This window comes from Saimiri boliviensis, chromosome 12 (genome assembly GCF_048565385.1).
Source record: "Saimiri boliviensis isolate mSaiBol1 chromosome 12, mSaiBol1.pri, whole genome shotgun sequence".
NCBI classification, from domain to species: domain Eukaryota; kingdom Metazoa; phylum Chordata; class Mammalia; order Primates; family Cebidae; genus Saimiri; species Saimiri boliviensis.
Genome location: NC_133460.1, coordinates 58507063 through 58526142, shown reverse-complemented (window position 1 = coordinate 58526142; position 19080 = coordinate 58507063). Strand labels below are relative to the sequence as shown.

The following is a 19080-nucleotide window of genomic DNA, read 5'->3' as shown; positions in this document are numbered from 1 at the left end:
CCCCTGACGGTTTTTATTCAACGAGACAGCCAATCCGGGGCGAGGACGGTGCCAGGCGGGGCAGGGGGTGGGCGGGGCATCGTCGACCCCACCCCCGGAGCCTCCGCAGGAGGGGTCAGCAGCGAGGCAGATAGCGGATCGCCGGGCGGGGCGGGACACGATGGGCGGGGCGGAGGGGGCGGGGCCAAAAGTTTCCTGCCCAACTTTCGCTGCCTCCTTCCACCGCCCGCGCGCGCCCGGGCTGCAGTCGGGGGGAGGCGGCGGCAGTGGCAGCGGCTGGGGGCAGCGCTCCGGGCGCAGGGCGCGGGGCGATCGCCGTCGGGGTTCGGGAGGCGGGCAGTGGGCTCAGGCTCCCCGGTGCCCGCCCCTCCGCTGCGGAGGGGGGGCGCGAGCGGGCGGCCGGGGAGGGGCCGGCACAGCCGCCGCAAAATGAGCCTGCTGTCGGCCATCGACACGAGCGCCGCCTCGGTGTACCAGCCCGCCCAGCTGCTCAACTGGGTCTACCTGTCGCTGCAGGACACGCACCAGGCTAGTGCCTTCGATGCCTTCCGGCCCGAGCCGACCGCCGGCGCCGCGCCCCCGGAGCTGGCCTTCGGCAAGGGCCGCCCGGAGCAGCTGGGCTCGCCCCTGCACTCCAGCTATCTCAACAGCTTCTTCCAGCTGCAGCGCGGAGAGGTGGGTGCCCCCGCGCGCCCCCGCCTACCGCCCCCCGCGGCGGGCAGTTCCCTGTCGCACCCGCTCTTCCTGGCCTGGCGCGGCCCAGCTCCGCATTGCCCGGCCCGGCTTGGCTTGGCTTCGCTCAACTCTGCCAAACTCGCCGCCCGAAGTCCCCGGGGTGCCGGGAGCGCGTCACCTCCCGGCTGAGCCTGGGCTGGAGCAGCGCAGGCCGGGGCGGGGCTCTCCCGCCCCCTCTCCCAGCCGGGGCAGCCCTGCTCCAAGGGGTTGGGGGAGGGAGTTGAGGAGGGTTTGTCTCCGGATTCTCTCCAGACAGCTGGGGTGCGGCCTGGGCGGGGAGCCCCTTCCAAGTGTCCTCACGTCCAACCCTGTCCTCGTTCTGGACACGGCGGGCTGGGACCGAGAGTGCAGTTTCTGCTCGGAGCTCCTTTGGAAGGGCCTAAAATCTTTCCTCCGACCTCTGTCGTTCCCGACCCGAAGGGCACCCTGGAGAGCAGTGACTGCCCAGAGGGCTTCTGCTGTTCTCACACGGGGACCCCAGTTACGTCCTCCAGCTGCTGGCCCTCGCTCAGCCGCATAGGAAGTGGTTTCTGAGGGCTTGACCCCACAGACTGCGCTGTCCCCAGCCCTCCCAGCCTGGAAGGAAATGAAAGGGAAATCCTCTTGAGCTCTGGAGAGGGGGGCTAGAAACGGAGAGAGGTTCCAGCTGCCCAGCGCCTTCTGCAGAAACCTGGGCCGTCTGTGTTGCAAAGTCTGCCTGTTTGGTAGATTCAGTTACAAAGTCGACTGGGCAGCGCCTCTTTGCCAGCAGGATAAATACACAGATCGCCACCACCTCCCAGCCCCTTTTGAGTAGTCTCCAGGGCCTGCCCAGATGCCACTCCTCTCCGTGGGCTGGACTCCTCCCCTCCCTCCATTTACTCCTGCCTCATTTGGGAATTTCAGACACCCATCTTCGGCCTTCACTTCTTCCCCTTGTGGGGGCTTCCTCTGCAAAGATGCAAGAGGTGTGTTATGGGGAGGGCACACATGGGGTTCACTTTCTTTCCAGACCTGGGCACACCTGTGAGTTTGAGGAGAGTCAGGGTCCAGAAAGGGTCGGGGAAGAAAGCCTATGTATGCAAGGGTGTGCTGGAGATGAGTGAGGGAGGCAGAGGGTCACCCTTGAGTTCAACTCTGACATTATTTACTGGGGCAGACATGGACATATAAAATGCTGGCCTAAGGCCAATGCTATCCAGGCTGACCTGTTGACCTGTGTGGGTAGAACAGGCGTGGGAGGGTGCTGGGCACAGAGGAGGAAGATGAGTCTGGAGGGGCACCCTTTGGTGCCAGGCAAAAGCGTTTGTATGCCAAAGCTCTTTGTAAACTGTAAAGCATTCTCTCCACATGAGGAATTGTTCTTGGCTGGAGATCTATCTTTCTTTCTTTCTCGTAAGAGACTTTTCTGCCTCTTCAGTAAACTGGCTTCAGGTGACCGGTGACTTTGGAGGACTATTTGTGGGTGTTTCTCCAGTGCATGCGTCTTTTCAGTTGTTTGTTCTCTTACCAAACATTTGTTGCGCTCTGGCCAGGCCCTGGGGACTCATAGCCACAGGCTAGTGGGGACTACAGATGAGTGAACAGGCAAGGTGACATAGGGTGTGAATGGTAAGTGATTTGATGGGGGCACTTGCGGGAGCCCCAAGGGAGCTTCTCACCCTGGAATAAGGGTGAACATGACCCACAGGTCAAGTGTGGACCCCTAATCAGCCTCTTCCAGCCTCCCTCTGCTCCTCCCACCATGGTGGCCTTGTTCCCCATCTGTGGTCTCCTCTGACAGGACCTGGGAGTTCGGGGCCATCGAGAGTACCCTATGCGAATAGGATGTTGTGCTGCTTTTGAAAATTTCTGGCATCCAGGATCCCAACTGGAGCTCAATGGGACCTGCCTTCTGTTCATTGCTGTGTACCTCAGTTTCCCCATGAAGGGACACAGTGTGGACGGAGCAGGAAAGGGTTATACTGTATCGTGCAGTGTTGGGGAAAAGTCTTTCATGACCTGACTTCGGGGAACCCCGTCTCTCTCTGGGCCTTAGCTTACCCATCTGTTACATTTAGTCTCTGCTATGCCCAGGGTGGTATATCTATAGCGTCTGAGACCTGTTCAAACAAGGCTGGGGGAGGCAACAGGGGCTTCTCTGATGCTCACAGGCCAGTGGCTTCCTCAGAGGTGATGGAGGGCTATGCCTGCTGACTTCCAGAAGGCTCTCTTGGCTTCAGGCTCACTCATCCTCACCCCCCACCCACTTTGCCTCCTAAACCCTCTCAAAGCCTCAGCTGTGTTCCTGGGGACAGGCCTTTCCTGCACCCAGGGCTTAGCTGGTGACCTAATATGGCTCCAAAATAGCAACTGGCTGAGAAGGCAAGAAAAAACAACCCCCACCTCAATGCCACCAAGGGGCTGGTCAGAGAGGAAGCAAGTTGTGTATGGGCCAGAGGGGACTCTGTGGAGGGACCCAGGGGGCCCAGGAGCATCGCCATTCTGTGCGAGGCCTGGCAGGCCCGGTGGCACTGCCTGCGGATGTGACTTGCATGCTGACCACTGACCACGGCCTGTCTACGCCAGCCCCTGTGCCAAGAGCCCACCCCCTCCTGCACCACCCCCAGGCTGCTCCCACCACAATAGCAAAACAGCATGAATGCAGCTGGGATTTGGGGGGGGTTAGGACAAGGGGGCACAGAAGCCTATTGTGCCCCTGGAACCTCAGCTCTGGAAGCTGAAGATAAGCCAACGGTTCTGAGTGGCACACTGGCCCTGAGAGCAGAGAGAGAGATGGCAGAGTTCACACCAGAGTTCCTGGTGCAAGAGCAAGCACCAGGAGGTGACTTGGATGCTTGTGGGGACTTCCCAACTTGTGGTGAGGGTGCCAGGCCAAAGCGGGCACAGGCACCTGGCACAGTTTTTTAAAAGGCCTCTGGGTCTAAAACCTAGGCCCTGTGAAACCCAGTTTCAAAAACCTGATCTATGGCAACAATAATACATTTTTGGAAAGGGAATCCTAAGGCCCTTAGCTGAGCCCCTTCTCTCTCTCCAGATACCCAAGGAAGGCAGTTCTGAAATGGAGTGGGGGCTGGGATCCACGGGGTCTTCTCTGTCAAGTCGTGTTTGGAATTTAAATTCACAGCCGTGAAGGGGCTGTGAAGGTTGTCTCTGGAAAAGCTGAGTTACCTCTTTGTGAAGATTACCTCTTGGGCCCCTTGGAGGGCTGCCCAGAGCCCCTCCTAGGTAGTCCCTGTACCCCCCAACCCCAGAGGAGATGTGGCTGTCTCACTCCATTCAGGTTGAATTCTTAGAGCAGCTGTTTTCTTTCCCTCTTTCTCCGGGGACAGAGGTAGCTGGGAGCTGTGGCCCTACTGTCAAGAGACCCCTACTTTGTGAATGTTGGGGGAAGGACTTTGGGGTCAAATACATTTGGAAGACACAGTGTCCTGCCTTTCCCTCGGAGACACACAATGCCCACTATCACAGTAAAGGCTCTGAGAAGTCCTGCAGTGCAAAAACCTGTTCACCTGTCTTCAGTCTGACAGTTCCCACACCTATTTGAGCAGAGAACATTTTTGGCTCAGGACACCCACCAGTGTTCTTTCAAACATCTCCAGGCCCAGGGATGCTCCTTCCTGAGAGACCTCTCCATTGTGGGATAGTTCCAACATTTAGGAAGCTCTTCCTGGTGCACTGTCCTCTGCAGCCATGAATCTCCTCTTAGCTGCTCAGGTCTACCCACTGGAGGTTTGTCATGAGGCTTAACAGATGGCCTTTCCCTGGGCCACAGCCCTTCTTTACAGACACAGCCCTTCTGTTACTCCCTTAGAGGAGTAACTATAGTGTCCTGCTTTAAAAGGCCCCAGTCTTGACAGTTTTCCATGAGTTTGGATGTGTCACCTGTGCCCTCAACAGGTGGGGAAGAGCCCACGGGCTGCCTGACCAGTGTAGATGTGGGGAACAAAGCCCCATTTCTGCCCAAGGATAGGAGGTGCCTATGGTCGAGAGTGGGCTTAAGGAGCTTGAGTGTGTTCCCAGCAGCCTTTGTGGTCTGTGTGTGCTTAGGGGGCCACCCCTGGGCCTGGGAGAAATGGTCATTCTATTCCAGCCCAGAGTCTGGGAGGATGCTCCCAGCTCTCTTGGCCACCCCTGGGAAGCTAAAGCGTGACTCAGGCAAGGAAGACCGTCATTTGAGAAGCTGTTGGCTGAGGCAGCATGACCATCCCTCTTTCAGATTACATTGAGGACAGGCATGGGCTCAGAGGGAAGACCACACCTCATGGACCTTCTGAGTCAGGTGGGTGGGAGGAAAGCAAATGGCATTAGTAATCAGTAAGTAGCAGTGGCAGGGAGCCAGGTGCTGTCACTATCCAGAGGAGGGCTTGGGGAAGAGATGGCCCTTGTTGAGCAGCTCCTGGGTCTTGAGTGGTGCTCAATTCATGGTGTCTCTTTCCTCATAGCTCCTTTTTTTATTTTTATTTTATTTTATTTTATTTTTTGCAGAAGAGAGCACAGAGGCCTGGCAGGTCACCCAGCAGTCAGTGGGAGAGCTAGGTCTAGAATTCCTCTGTGTTCCAGCCACGGGTTGCCTCTTCGACCCGTCCTGCACTTGGTCCCCAGGTTTGCCCCTCCCTGGATCAGCCTCTGGGTCCCAATGAGGACAGGCAGCAATCGGTCTGGACAGGGGCATCCTAGCAAGCCTCAACACCGCCGACATTTTGTCCTTGATCCCCAAACTTTCTGGAGTTGCTGGGTACTGGTCATGGGTACTGGATTTCCTACCATGTCCCTGTTCCAGCCCCGCATGGGGGCATGGGTCCGAGGCTGCCTGGTTTAGGAGAAGCAGAGAAGATGGGGCTGAGCCCCTCCTGCTGCTTCTGCACCCATCCCCTCGCCTGCATGCAGCATGCCCATCGTCTGGAGGGGGAAGCTAAGGCTCTGCTAAAGGAAGATGATGCATTCAGGGAATCAGTGGCAGAACCAGGACTCCAGCCTAGGTCTCAGGTTCTCGATCTGTTCTGTGTGTGGTGTGTGTGTGTGTGTGTGTTTCTGTGTGTATTTGTGTGTCTGTGTGTGTATGTGTGTGTTCGTGTGTGTCTGTGTGTGTTTTTGTGTGTCTCTGTGTGTGTCTGTGTGTGTTTGTGTGTCTGCGTGTTTGTGTTTGTGTATCTGTGTGTGTATGTGTCTGTGTTTGTTTGTGTGTGTATGTGTGTGTGGTGGTGTTGGCATATGATTCTTTATTCAGCCCTCCTCTGGCCTTACTGGTCTACCTGTGGTTTCTGAAAACATCAAGCAGTCCCCCTCCTCCAAGCTCCTGCACTTGCTATTGCTTCTACCTAAAATGCCATTCCCTGCTCTTCTACATGGACACATTCCAACTGGCTTGTTTGTGACACAAATGGACGTCCCTTCTCTGAGGTTGTACTTGGCTGCCATTGGGAGCAGGCCTCCCTCCAGCCGCTGTGAACCTGTGACAGATGAGTTGTAGGTGCTCCTGGAAAGCACATCTTGTTATCGTTGTTGTTAGATGGAGTCTGGCTCTGTCACCCAGGCTGGAGTGAGCTGGCACAATCTCTGCTCACGGCAACCTCCACCTCCCGAGTTCAGGCGATTTTCCTGCCTCAGCCTCCCGCGTAACTGGGATTACAGGTGCCTACCACCACTCCCGGCAAATTTTTTGTAAAGCATGTCTTAATGTTTGGTCTTGTCCTGTAATAACAATGTGTGTGTCTGTCTCAGTAGTTAGATTGTCAGCACCCTGAGAGTAGGAATCTTGTCTTTTCTACTTAGTAGTTCTGGCATCTAGGTCTTAGTCAGTGCCCAGGACATGCTAGCTGCTCAGTTAATGCTTGCTACAGGGTAGGTGTCTTGAATTGAAATCTCCCCTCCTGCCTTCCACCTCCAGACTTGTGAGCATGGAAGTACTCTCCTGAGTCTCTTAGCCTTTTGTTTTGTGTCACAGAAAAAATATCAATGGATTGCTTGACTAATTGGAATGCGCGGACTTGGGAGACAGTGTAAGCTTGTCCCCTACGAGTGTTTCAACAGAGGCTGATGAATGGTCCTTGACCTTCCTTGGTTAGGGACCTCTTTGAGAATCTGAAGACAGCTAGAGTTTCTGCTGCCAGCAAGCATGTGTGCACATGCATATGCACGTTTGCATGTGATTTCATGAGGACCATGCACACCATGCTCACGGCGGATGGCAGGTCAAGGCCCACTGCCATAGAGGCTGCAAGCCTCAGTGGTACTCCAGCCTGAGTACAGTCTAGCTAAATATGCAGGTCCTTTCCAGTCCTGGGATTCTCATACTCTTGCTGTCTGCTTTCATTCCACAAATATGCTTTAGCAGTAAGAGGCAGCCCAGTCCCCAGTGCTTACACACTAGCTGGGCAGAGGGCATATAGCTGTGAAACGTGAATACCTGTCAGGTGAGTGGTGACCCTGGGCTGGAGCTGTTGGAATCAAAGGAGGAAAAGGATGTCCCCAGGTCCTGTCTGCTGTGTTCTGCTGCCACTCTCCGCTCCCCCATTCCTGGGGCCTTTCCCTATTTCTCTCTGCCCACTCCCCCACCAGAAATAACCCGCAATGGTGATTTAAATAAGAATCTTTTACTAAGCACTGACTGTGTCCAGGGAACTGTGTTTTACATTTGCTGCTGGGTGAACGGGCCTCCAGGAGGCAGTGGTGCCCTCTGGGGTCCTGGGTGAGGGGTTGCCATGCCTGTCCTGGCCAGCCCAGCCCTGTCCTGGCCCACGGGTCAGCTTGAGACCTGGGAAACAGAAGCAGAGCCAGGGGCTGAGCACAGCTGCAAACCCTCAGCCAAGGTGTGGCCATGTTTTCCCGTTGGCCCACTTCCCACGGCCTGTCTCCTTCCCTCCCTGAGCCGGGTGGTGTCCACCCCTCTGTGTATCGGACACGCATGTGTTTGACTCTGGGGAGCTGGAGCCCCAGATAGAGGCCTGGAGTGGGGGAAGTACAGATCCCATTGGGAGCAGCGGTAGATTCATTTGCGAGATGAATGGTCTCTTGTCCCAAACAGAGGAGTGTGGGTGCGTGTGTGTGCACGCGTGTCTGTGGGGTGGAATAGGGGTGGTTTGGGAATAAGAAAACCGTTGTTCAGCTGATGAAAGGAACCGCTACGGGGCTGGGGACTCGAATCAGAGGTCCTCCTCTGGGGCCTTCGCAGGCCTGGGGAGCAGGACTCGGCACTTGCTCTGCCTCGCCTGGCGGCCTGGCCCAGACGCTGCCTTCTCCGCTGCCTCGTGGCGGCCATGTCCTTCCCAGCGCCTGCTGCTCCCCATCCTGCCTGCTGTCACTGCCTCTCCTGTCTGTCTCTTGTCCTGTCTCTGTGCCCGCTCTTCTCCCTCTGGGTTGTCCTCTGCAGCTCCTGCCCCCTGCCCTAACTCCTGCTACCCCTCTCCCGCTGTGCCTACCGACTGCCCTGCAGGGAGGGAAGAAAAGAGAAGTCCTGCTTGGCAGGCTTGCTCTAGGGAGAACTGGCATCAGCCTTGGAAATCTCCGCGTCTGCACCCCTATTCCACAGCAGAACCACCATCCCCAGGGTCCGCACCCTTCACACGCAGCCCGGAGGCACTGGTCCCTCATCTTGCCAGGGCTGAGGGACCTAGCGTATGATGTCACAGGGCCTCTGTGCCAAGAAGAGTGGTCCGCAACTGGCATTTTTCTCTGATTCCCTTCCTATAGGGGAAGTCAAGCCTTGGAGAACGTGTAGAGGCTGAAATATAATAGGGCGACACCTGCTGGCTGTGTTACCTTGGGCAAATTGCTCAGCTTCTCTGAGCCTCAGTTTCTAGCTCTATAAAATGGGATCAGTAACGCCCATTTGAATAGTATTCTTGCCAGGTATGAGGGAAGTAAGAAGGGTAAAGGATCTAGTCAGATACGTGACACACCACACGATCAGAGTAAACCACAGTCCGGGCACAGTGGCTCACGCCTGTAATCCCAACATTTTGGGAAGCTGAGGCAGGCAGATGGTTTCAGTCCAGGAGTTTGAGACCTGCCTGTGCAACATGGTGAAACCTTATCTCTACAAAGAATAAATTCAAAAAGTCAGCCAGGGGTGGTGGCACACACCGGTAGTCTTAGCTACTCAAGTGACTGAGGTGGGAGAATCACCCGAGCCCAGGAAATCAAGGCCGTAGTAAGCCGTGATTGCGCCACTGCACTCCAGCCTGGGTGACAAAGTAAAAACAGTAGACCCGGTCTCAAAAAAAAAAAGTAAACCATAGTCTCTTCCCACCTACCTTTCCCCACCAGCCAACCAAAAACCTTGGAGAAGTTCCAGAACTGGACAGGCAGGAGTGTGGTGCACAGCCCCCCAGATGCAGTGTGAGGGTCACATGCTTCCTGCTAGCTGCTGGGGTCACTGACCCAGGGAGGAAAGAGAGGTGGCCTCTTCCTAAGGCTGTTGATTTGGGCCTAGATGGCCCAGGGGCTTCCACTCACTGCTTAAGTGGGGCTGCCTTGCACCAGTGCCCGGAGCAGCCTCATCTAAGGTGGGAATGCCCCTCCACTCAGCCCGTGGAAACGAGGGACGGCCAGGGCATCTGTTGCCCTTCCTTGCCATGACCATCTGCACCTAGGGCAGGCAGTGGGGCAACGGAGGGCTGCAGAACCTTTGCCTTCAGAGATGTCCGGCTTTGCGGGAGAGATGAGGAGCCCTCATGCACAGAGAGATTAGAGAGCGACTTCAGAGCTCCACCGGTCGCTCAGGTGGGGCTGCGCCATGGTCCCTACCCCCCACCCTGCCAACCGCAGTACTGGACTGAGCTACAGTGGGTTGGGGGGTCAGCGAGGCCTCTGGTGGGGGTCAGGGCCTCTGTGGGCAGTGGGGCTTCAGAAGCACCTGGATCTGTGCTTTTCGTACTTTTCCTTGGAGCCTGAGGCCTGAGTAAGAGGAAGGGATGGGGTCAAGGCCACAACCCTGGAGTTAGAGCCCTGTCTGGAGCCAGGCCCTAAAGGGGCTCTGGTTGGACATAGAGAAGGGCATTCCCAAGTGAGGCAGCAAGGGCAGGCTGGCGGGAGAAAGGCAGAGCTGCTCGGGGGGCATGGTGAGAGGAGCGGGGTTAGTGCTGGCAGATGAAGCCTTCTGGGGCCGCCTTGCACTCCAGCCACACAAGGAAGGCCATGCACAGATGGTGCCAGGCTCCCGGGGCATCTCTCAGGACCGGGTGTCTGCATCCTGGGAAAGCCAGACCGCAGGGATCAGCAAGTCGCCCTCCTTCCCTGCTCCATTTTACGCTGTACAGATGGGAAACTCAAGAGCAGGAGGGGATAGAGCTCTGGGTCATGGCCTCTGTTCCATCCAATCCGCACAGGCCGTGAAAACAACCAGGAGGCTGACTTGCCTTTCACCTCCCTGGCCCGAGCTCAAACAGGGCTTTGGAGAGGAAGCTACTCACTGCCCCACCCACCCTTCACACCGGCCTGCGAAGCAGGACTTCTGGCCCTGGGGCCTGGTTGGGTGCCCTGGTCTGTGTCCCTGTGCCCCGGTGGGCCTCAGTTTCCCCATCTGTCATGTGGGAATGAGGTGGGGTCAGCTGACAACCTCTGCTCTTAGGGCTGGGGGAAGGACCCCAGTTCCCTGGAGACAGGCTGGAGGGCACTGGAGGTGGGAAGGCTATCAGGAGGGAAGCTCTGGCCGGAGCTGCCTGAGGCCGAGGCAAGGCTGTAGCCCTCCAGAGGGTGGGGTGTCAGCTGCCAGGGAGAGGGCACCCGCTCAGAGGCCTCTGGCTGCCCAGGGATGCCTGTGGGGCCGTCCGTGGGCAGGGGAGTGTGGCCGCAAGATGGGGGAGAGGTTTTTCAGGGTGTAATTAGTGCAATTTCTGGCACCCACTGAACTTCCCCTTCCTCTTGACAATTTGCTGCCAGAACAGCCTGATTCCTGTGGACTTGCTTAAATCTTATCCAGGGGGTTAAAAAAAAAATAAAATAAAAAAGAAAGGAAGAAAAAGAAAAAAAAAAAAAAAGAGGGTTGTTATTTGTGAAATTGTGTTTCCCAGCCATGAGGGTGAGTCACACCATTTGGGGCTTCAAGTTTCTTGTTTGGATGAACTTTTCTCTGGGAGGCTAGGGCGGATTTGGAGGGGGAGGGGGGCTGCTGGTCCGGGCAGAGACTTAGAGTCAAGATAAGGAGACACCCTGATGGCTGGGAAGTCCAGGTGCTCCATGGCTGGGTGGACAGGGCTGGTGGTACCTGAATTGCCTGGGGGAGCTTGAAAAATACTGATTGGGCTGCGGTGGGTGGAGGGTATTGTTGTTTCTCGGGGATGGAGTTTCAGTTTGGGAAGATGAAAAAGTTCTGGACGGTGGTGACGAATGCTCTTAGCAGCGTGAATGCTCTTAATGCCACTGAACTGTACACGCAAACATCACTAAAACAGTAAATTGTGTTGTGTATATTTTGCCACACCCCTAAAAATACAGATTTCGGGTCCTCGATTCCAGGTAGCTGCTTTGGTAGGTCTGAGGCGGGGCCCGGTTTGGGCAGTCATGTAACCTGTTAAATGGGATAGTGACTCAGAGTTGTGGGGAGAATCAGCTATCTCAATAAGTGTAAAATTTCCAGTGCCGGAGTCACAATAAGAGCTTGGTCTATGTCACTGTTATCCTCTGATCTGGTTTTCGTGGGAACCCTCCCCATGCCCTGGAAGTTCACCGTCCATTGGCTCCCACAGCTCCAGATATGGGGGACCCTCTGCTTCTCAGGGTGGACTGCTCCATCTTGGGCTCGTCTGAGAGCTGGAGTGCCCCTCAGGCTGAACGCAGGTCGGTGTGCAATCTCCCACTGGTCCTGGGTTTGGCGGGCAGGCGGAGCAGTGATGGAGAAGATACAGTCAGTAGGACCCATTGAGATCCTTCCCAGTCACTCTAGGCGACTGGGTGCTGGGCTGGCCTGCCCCAAAGGTGGTGTCTGTGTCTTTCCTTCCACATCCCAGGTTCTGGTCCAGATGCACACGAGAGGGAACAGAGGCCCAGAACGAAAGGGCTGTGGTCACACCAAGAACAGCAGTGGCACCCAGATGCTGAGGACCATGTCACTAGGAGGGGAGTGGCAGATGCCGGCAGATGGAAACCGTCAGGAGCTGGGATGCACACTTGTGCGAGTGGGATCTGTCTTGGTTGGGGGAGGCAAGGCAGTGCCCTATGCCCTGGGCCAGCTCACAGCTCCCCCTCTCCCCTTCCTATGCTCAGGGGACACAGAAAGGGCTGCCCCCAGCCTGGGCTCTGTCTGCCCCATCTTTGGAAGGGAGGCTGAGGCCCTTCCTTTCAGGGGTCCTACTTGCCCATCAGCTTGGGGCTCCCCAAAACAAATTCCCATCTCCACGTCAGACACAAGGGCCCCCAAGGTCTATAGCTTATTCCTGCAGTTCTTGGGCGCCTGAGCTAGGGCCAGGAGATACCCCAGCCCCAAGCTCAGATTTGCTGTTGAACCTCCCGAGGAGGCCGCCCCTTCCTAGCCTTGGCCTTGCTCCAGGAAAGGAGGACCCCTGGCTGCTCCCTGCCAGCCTCGCCACAGGCCCCACCTTCACCAAATTCCAGTGTACCAGGCAGCCCCGAGCCCATGACTCCAATAAATAGAGGCTGTTATACCAGGGGGGGCCTGGGCCTTGTTGCTTTGAAGCTAAGCAAGATGTCTGGTTCCTGTCATCTGGAAGTGAGAGAGGTGGGCTGCTTCTCTCCCCGGGCTTCCAGAGAGCTGGCTTGGGCCGGGCCGAGGGCTCCCCACACACAGACTGCACAGGCCTCGGGCTACAGGCTACCTGGCAAAGGGCTGGGCCTCAGCTTTCTCTAGTGTAAAGTGGGAGCAATGCTGCAAGCTGACGTTCCCCTTCCTTACAAGGTGGGGAAGCTGAGTCAGCAGTGACTTGCTAAAGTCACCCCCCCAGTTAGTGGCAGAGCCCCAAATCTGACAAGTTGCTTTCTACTCTCTGTTCTTGCCTTGTGGCAGTATGTTAAGAACTAATGGAAATAATAATAAGAGCCGTCATCATCATCATCCTCATCGCCATTTACTGAGTGGTTCTGAAGGGCCAGGCGTGAGAGAAACTGCTTTCCATTCGTGACCTCATTTCAGCCTCATCGAAACCCTAGGAGGAGCTGTTACTGGGCCCATTTTACAGACAGGGCCACCGAGGCCCAGGATAGTTAACTGGCTTGTCGATGGAGACGAACTAGTTAGGATTTGAACTCAGGCTTCCAGAGGTCAGAGCCCTCGAGCAGCTGAAGGCTCGGTGTGAACCCATGCGTGTGTTTGTGTGTGTGTGTCGGGGGTGTGGAAATTCTCCCAGGGCTGCAGCTGCAACGCGTGTGCCTCTGTCTCCCACAGGCGCTGAGCAACAGTGTGTACAAGGGTGCCTCACCCTACGGCTCCCTCAACAACATCGCTGACGGCCTCAGCTCCCTCACCGAGCACTTCTCAGACCTGACCCTCACCTCCGAGGCCCGCAAGCCCAGCAAGCGGCCCCCACCCAACTACCTGTGCCACCTGTGCTTCAACAAAGGACACTACATCAAGGACTGCCCCCAGGTGAGGCAGCCCTGGCCCCGGGGGTGCTCTGGGGCTCCCCTGCTGGCCTGCAGACAGGCCCCTGTGGGTAGGGCAGGGCAGTGGCCTCCCACGGCCCTTTCCACCATGAGTGGCCCCATGGTCGTCTGGCCTCTACCCTTCTGCCCCGCTGGGATTTCTGAGACAAGGCTGGCTAGAGTGGTCAGGACAGAGGCCCGGTTTGGGCCCACACTGGTTAGTCAGCAAGCTGGGTGGGGAATTTTTGGACCCGAACTGGGCCCCCAAAGGAGGTTCTGAGCCTTTGGGTCTCCACCAGTCTTTTTCGCAAGGAGGGGCCTGTTCCGAGGGGGCAGCCTCCTCACAGCTTCCTGGAGGCCCCATCTCATCACACTCATGGGGAAAGAATGCAGGCTCTGGGCCAGGAATCCAGATGTGCACTCCCTCCCCCGGACCCCACCTCTGCCTCCTCAGCCTGTGAGGGAGGAGGGGAGGGGCCCTGCCTTGCACTCTGTGCCCCCAGGATGGGTCTGGGTGAAGGCTTCAGGCACTGCAGGGCGGAGCGTCTCTTTCTTGGAGTGAGAAGGGGCGGGCAGATCGAGGCCCCCACCCCACCGGATGCTTCAGGATGACAGAGCGGGCCTGCCCACGCACAGGATGGTCCCTGACCCCCTGTAGACGTGGTTTTGGGATCCTGGGAAGAGAGGGTAGCAGTTATTTTAAATATAGCATGAGATTATCAGTGATTTTTTTTTCCTATTTTCCAACTTCTTTATAATGTGGCATTACTTTTATTTTACGTTTGTAATGGAAATGGAATCCTGGAAACTCTGGAAAACCATGTAGTGTTCCCCTCCAGATGTTGGAAACCTACGTGTGGTTGGGTGGGGTTGGGTCCTTGCAGGACCAGTGGGAGGCCAAGATGTGCTTGTCATTCATTACATTCCCAAACTCTGCTCAGCAACGGCCATGCCATGCTTCAGGTCCTTACCGCTGAGGGCGTGGTCCTGGCAGAGCTGCATCCGTGCCTCCAGGCCTGCAGAGTCTCAGGCCTGCCCAGAGCAGTGTCTCAGCAAGGCCCCAAGTGATTCGTGTGCCCCCATCCCAGACTCCACATAGTGGGAGCTGATCCACTGGCGACTTTCCTACAAACCCCACATCCCCAGTGGGTCCTGTCTTCTCCCTGAATATACGCAGTAAGCAGGAGGCTGTTGGCATGAGTGGCTCCCAGCAGAGAGTGAGTACCCTCAGCCCACCTGGGGTTCTCTGGTTAGAATGAGGGGCAAGCAGGTAACTGAGGATCTGGTTGGTCCTCGAGGGCATGCTCATGGCGCATCCAGCCTATAGCATGTTGCAATCTGTCCAGCGGAGCCCCAGCACAGGGGCCCCCAGCTCATGTGCACACGGCCACCCACACAACCCTCCCTCCTCCCCTGCCTACAGCCTGGGAAGTGGGCAGAGCTGGACTGAGCTCACTTAGGGAGACAGGCACTGTGCTGAGTGCTCTCCAAGCAGTATTTCATTTAACGAACCTACTCTGTGTTAAGTGCTCTATTTGCCTCATTTTCCATGGTGAAACAGATGCTTCGAGGAAGGAAGGGACTCACACAGGATAACTGAGCTGTCAGTGGAAGAGCTGGGGTTTTAATCCAGGCAGACAGGTGACACTCAGACATCAACAGGGGCTTTGGGGCCTCAAGGAAGTGCACTCACTCTGGGCTGGCAGCCTGAGAATGTCACCAGGTGAAAGGCTTGGGAGAAGGGTGGCAGGGCCTCCCCAGGGTGACCAGTCTCCAAAGGCAATGAATGTGAGCCAGAGGCTGGGGCCAGAGGCAGGTGTGTGTGTGTGTGTGTGTGTGTGTGTGTGTGTGCGCACAGGCATGCAATGTCCTCTCTCCTGACAGGGCCAGATCGATTCTAAATGCTGGGACAGAGGGTCCCTGGCACCGTTCAGCACAAAGCTAACATGGGATCTTCCTTCATACACATCAGTATCTTGTATAGGACTCTTAACTCTATGGCAGAAGGAGGAGCAGTGGCCTCATTTTGGTCTTGGGGAGGTGGAGAGGGCAGAACGTGTACGAGAACCTGTCTTGGGATTGCGGTTTTTGCCTCCTAGAGCTCCGTGTCACCCCAAGCTAAGACCCGCATGTTCTGTGGGGCTGCAGTTTCTCCCTTGAGCTAATTGAGGCTTTCTCCTGGTCCCATCTCAAACTTGATTCTGTCCTGGACTTCCCTCCTCCCTTCGTGAGTGTCGAGAGGACAGACAGAGGCTCACAGCCTCAGTCTCGTCGCCTGTCACATGAGGCTAAGGAGAGCATTGACACTCAGGGTATTATGAGGGCACAGTGAAACTCTGCATGGAAGGTGCTTACCACGGTGCCTGGCACGCAGGAAGCACTTAATAAATGTTGGCTAGCATTTTCTTCTTTTTTGGGTCACTATAAAGAGTGCACCCACCTGGCCAGGCTCTTAGGTTTTTGGGCAGGCTGGAGTCTAATTGGATGCTATCTAACCCTCACCTGGCCATAGCTCCAGGGGCAGGTCCTGGGCTGGATTCATGTCTGCGCTCCTCACTATCTGACCACTCCAGCCCAAGGTACCTCACACATAGCGGGGCTCAGTGCAAAGCTCCCTGAAGGGAGGAACCAGCTGATAGGGCTTTTATAAACTGCGGAAGGAAAGCTGTGTCACAAATGAAATAGTGTGTTAGGATCTAACTAACATAATATTTAAAACAAAATGATTTTCTTGGGAACAGTTTTGTGAGATATAATTCACCTACCATATAATTTCCCTATTTGAAGTGTACAATTCAGTGATTTTAGTATATGCATAGAGTTGTGCAACTGTCACCTTAATCAGAGAACATTGTCATCGTTTAAGAAAGGAACTTCATATTTCTTAGGTATCACCTCCTTTTTTTTTTTTTTTTTTTTTTTTGGAGACGGAGTCTGGCTCTGTTGCCCAGGTTGGAGTGCAGTGGCACGATCTCAGCTCACTGCGACCGCCTGGGCTCAAATGATTCTCGTGCCTCAGCCTCCCGAGTAGCTGGGATTACAGGCACTGCCACCATGCCTAGCTAATTTTTCTATTTTTAGTACAGATGGGGTTTCACCATGTTGGCCAGGCTGGTCTTGAACTCCTGGTCTCAAGTGATCCACCCGCCTCGGCCTTTCAAAGTGCTGGGATTACAAGCGTGAGCCACCGCACCCGGCCCAGGTACGGCCTCTTGATCATCCATCCCCTCGAATCCATAATCACTCATCAATTTCTCTCTCCGTAGATCTGCCCATTCTGGACATTTCATATAACTGGAATCACATAATGTGTGTTCTTTTATGACTGGCTTCTTTCACTTCGCATAATATTTTCAAGGTTCACCCATGTTATGATGGGTATCGATTCCCATAATTTAGGAGGTGTTCCTTCTTGTTGTATTTTCTGGAAGAGTTTGTAAAGAATCAGGACCAATTCTTTTTCAGATGTTTGATAGAATTTACCTGTGATGCCATCTGAGCCCAGGCTTTCATTTGTGGGTAGACTTTCGATGACTGCTTTTAGCTCTTTACTCATTATAGACCTATTCTGATTTTTTTTCTTTTTGACTCAGTTACTAGAGTTTGCTTCCTCCTGGGCATTTTCTCTTAATTTGTCTGACTTACTGGCCTACAGGTGTGCACTGTATTCTCTCAGCATCCTTTCTGTTTCTGTAGGGTCGTTAATAATGTTCCTTCTTTCGTTTCTGCTTCTTGTCATTTGAGTCCTTTTATCTTGATCAATCTAGCTAAAGTTTTGTCAATCATTTTGAAGTTTTTGAAGAACAAACTTTTGGTTTATTTGATTTTGCTTGTTTTTATATTCTTTATTTCATTACTTTCCACTTTAATCTTTATGTTTAAATTGTGGTAAAATACATATGATATAAAGTTTACCATCTTAACCATTTTTAGCTTATGGTTCAGTGGTATTAAATATTCACATTGTTGTATGACCATCACCACCTTCCAGCCACAGAACTCTTTTCATCTTGCGAAAGTGAAATGCTGTACCCATTAAATAACTTTTCTCCCTCCCTGCCTCCAGCAACCCCATTCTACTTTCTGTCTCTATGAATTTGACTGCTCTAAGTACTTCATATAAGTGGAATCGCACAGCATTTGTCCTTTTGTGGCTCACTTCACCTAACATAATTTCTTCAGGGTTCATCCACATTGTAGCATGTATCCATTTCGTTCCTTTTTAGGGCTGAGTAATATTCCATTGTATGTATATACCATATTTTTTCATCAGTTCACCATCTATGGACAACTGGAGGGCTTCCACCTTTCGGCTATTGCGAATATTGCTGCTGTGATCACGGGTTTCTAAGAGTCTTTGCATGCTTTCAATCTTCACTCCAATCTTTGTTATTTCCTTCCTTCAGCTTGCCTTCGATTTAGTTTGCTCTTTTTCTAGTTTCTTAAGGTGGAAGGTTAAATTACTGATTTTATATCCCTTCCTTCCTGCCTGCCTGCCTGCCTTCCTTCCTTCCTCCCTTCCTCTTTTTATGGAAACAGGATCCCGCTCTGTCACCAAGGCTGGAGTACAGTGATGTGATCACAACTCACTGAAGACTCAAATTCCTGGGCTCAAGCAATCCTCCCATCTCAGCCTCCACAAGCGCTGGGATTACAGGCATGAACCATAGCGCCTGGCTCCTTCTCCTTTTCTTAATGTAGATGATTACAGCAATGAATTTTCCTCTGAGCCACATCCCACAGGTTTTGGTACATTGTGTCTTATTTTCATTTATCACAGGGTATTTTTTAAATTTCCCTTGTGATTTCCTTTTTGACTCACTGGCTGTTCAGGAGTGTGTTGTTTAATGTTCACATATTTGTGTGTTTCCCAAATATCTTTTAATGATGTCTGACCTTATTCCATTGTGGTCATGGAACATATTTTATATGATATTAATCCTTCTAAATGTATTGCGGTTTGTTTCAGAACCTAGCGTTAGAGTTATTCCAGAGAAACTTTTGTGTGCACGTGAGGGAAATGTATTCTGCTGTTGTTTGGTGTAGTGTTTTATAGATGTCTGTTCGATCTCACTGGTTCACAGTGATGTCTATATCTTCTTTTGCTTTGTTGATATTCTGCTTAGTTCTTTTATTATTATTTTAAGTGAGGGCTATTTAAGTCTTCAGAAATTATTGTTTGTCTATTTCTTCAATTCTGTCAGTTTTTGCTTCATGCATTTGGGTGTTCTATTATTAGATGTACCTATGTTTACAGTTGTTGTATCTTCTTGATGGATTAATCCTTTTATCATTATAAAATGTTCTTCTTTATCTCTAGTAACTTTTTTTGTTTTAAAGTATGTTTTGTCTGCTTTTAGTATGCCTAGCTTTCTAATAGTTGCTGATTATATGACAGATATTTTCCCATCCTTTTATTTTTAATCTATTCACATATTTGAATTTAAAGTGCATCGTCTGTAGATAGCATATACTTGGATCTTGTTTTTTGTTCATCCAATCTGAAAATCCTTGCCTTCTGATTGGATTGTGTAACCCACTCACATTTTATGCTATTTTTGATATAGTTAGAATTAGGTCTGCCATTTTACTGCCATTTGCTTTCTAGATTACACATCTTTTTTATTCCTCTATTCCTTCTAAAGAAGAATACAATAAATTGCTTTTTTTTGCATTAATTTTCTAAGTGACATTTTATGTTCTTTAACGATTTTTTTCACCGTGTTTTTGAGTTATTTTCTTAGGGTTGCTCCGGGGCTTATCTTATACATCGTGTCTTACCAGAATGCCTCAGATTTATAATTTAATTCCAGTAGGATACAGAAATGT

The 19080-nt window shown here is 53.2% G+C and overlaps 1 protein-coding gene across 1 annotated transcript in view; it reads left to right on the top strand.

The window, feature by feature from the left end:
• The first annotated feature begins 245 nt into the window (after nucleotides 1–245).
• The window catches only part of ZCCHC24 (zinc finger CCHC-type containing 24), a 64286-nt gene continuing 45451 nt past the window's right edge, over nucleotides 246–19080 (top strand). Inside the window, exons 1-2 of the mRNA XM_003939762.3 lie at nucleotides 246–675; nucleotides 13055–13255. Of these exons, the coding sequence (XP_003939811.1) occupies nucleotides 430–675; nucleotides 13055–13255 (447 nt within the window). The 5' untranslated portion in view covers nucleotides 246–429. The remainder of the gene's footprint in view (nucleotides 676–13054; nucleotides 13256–19080) is intronic.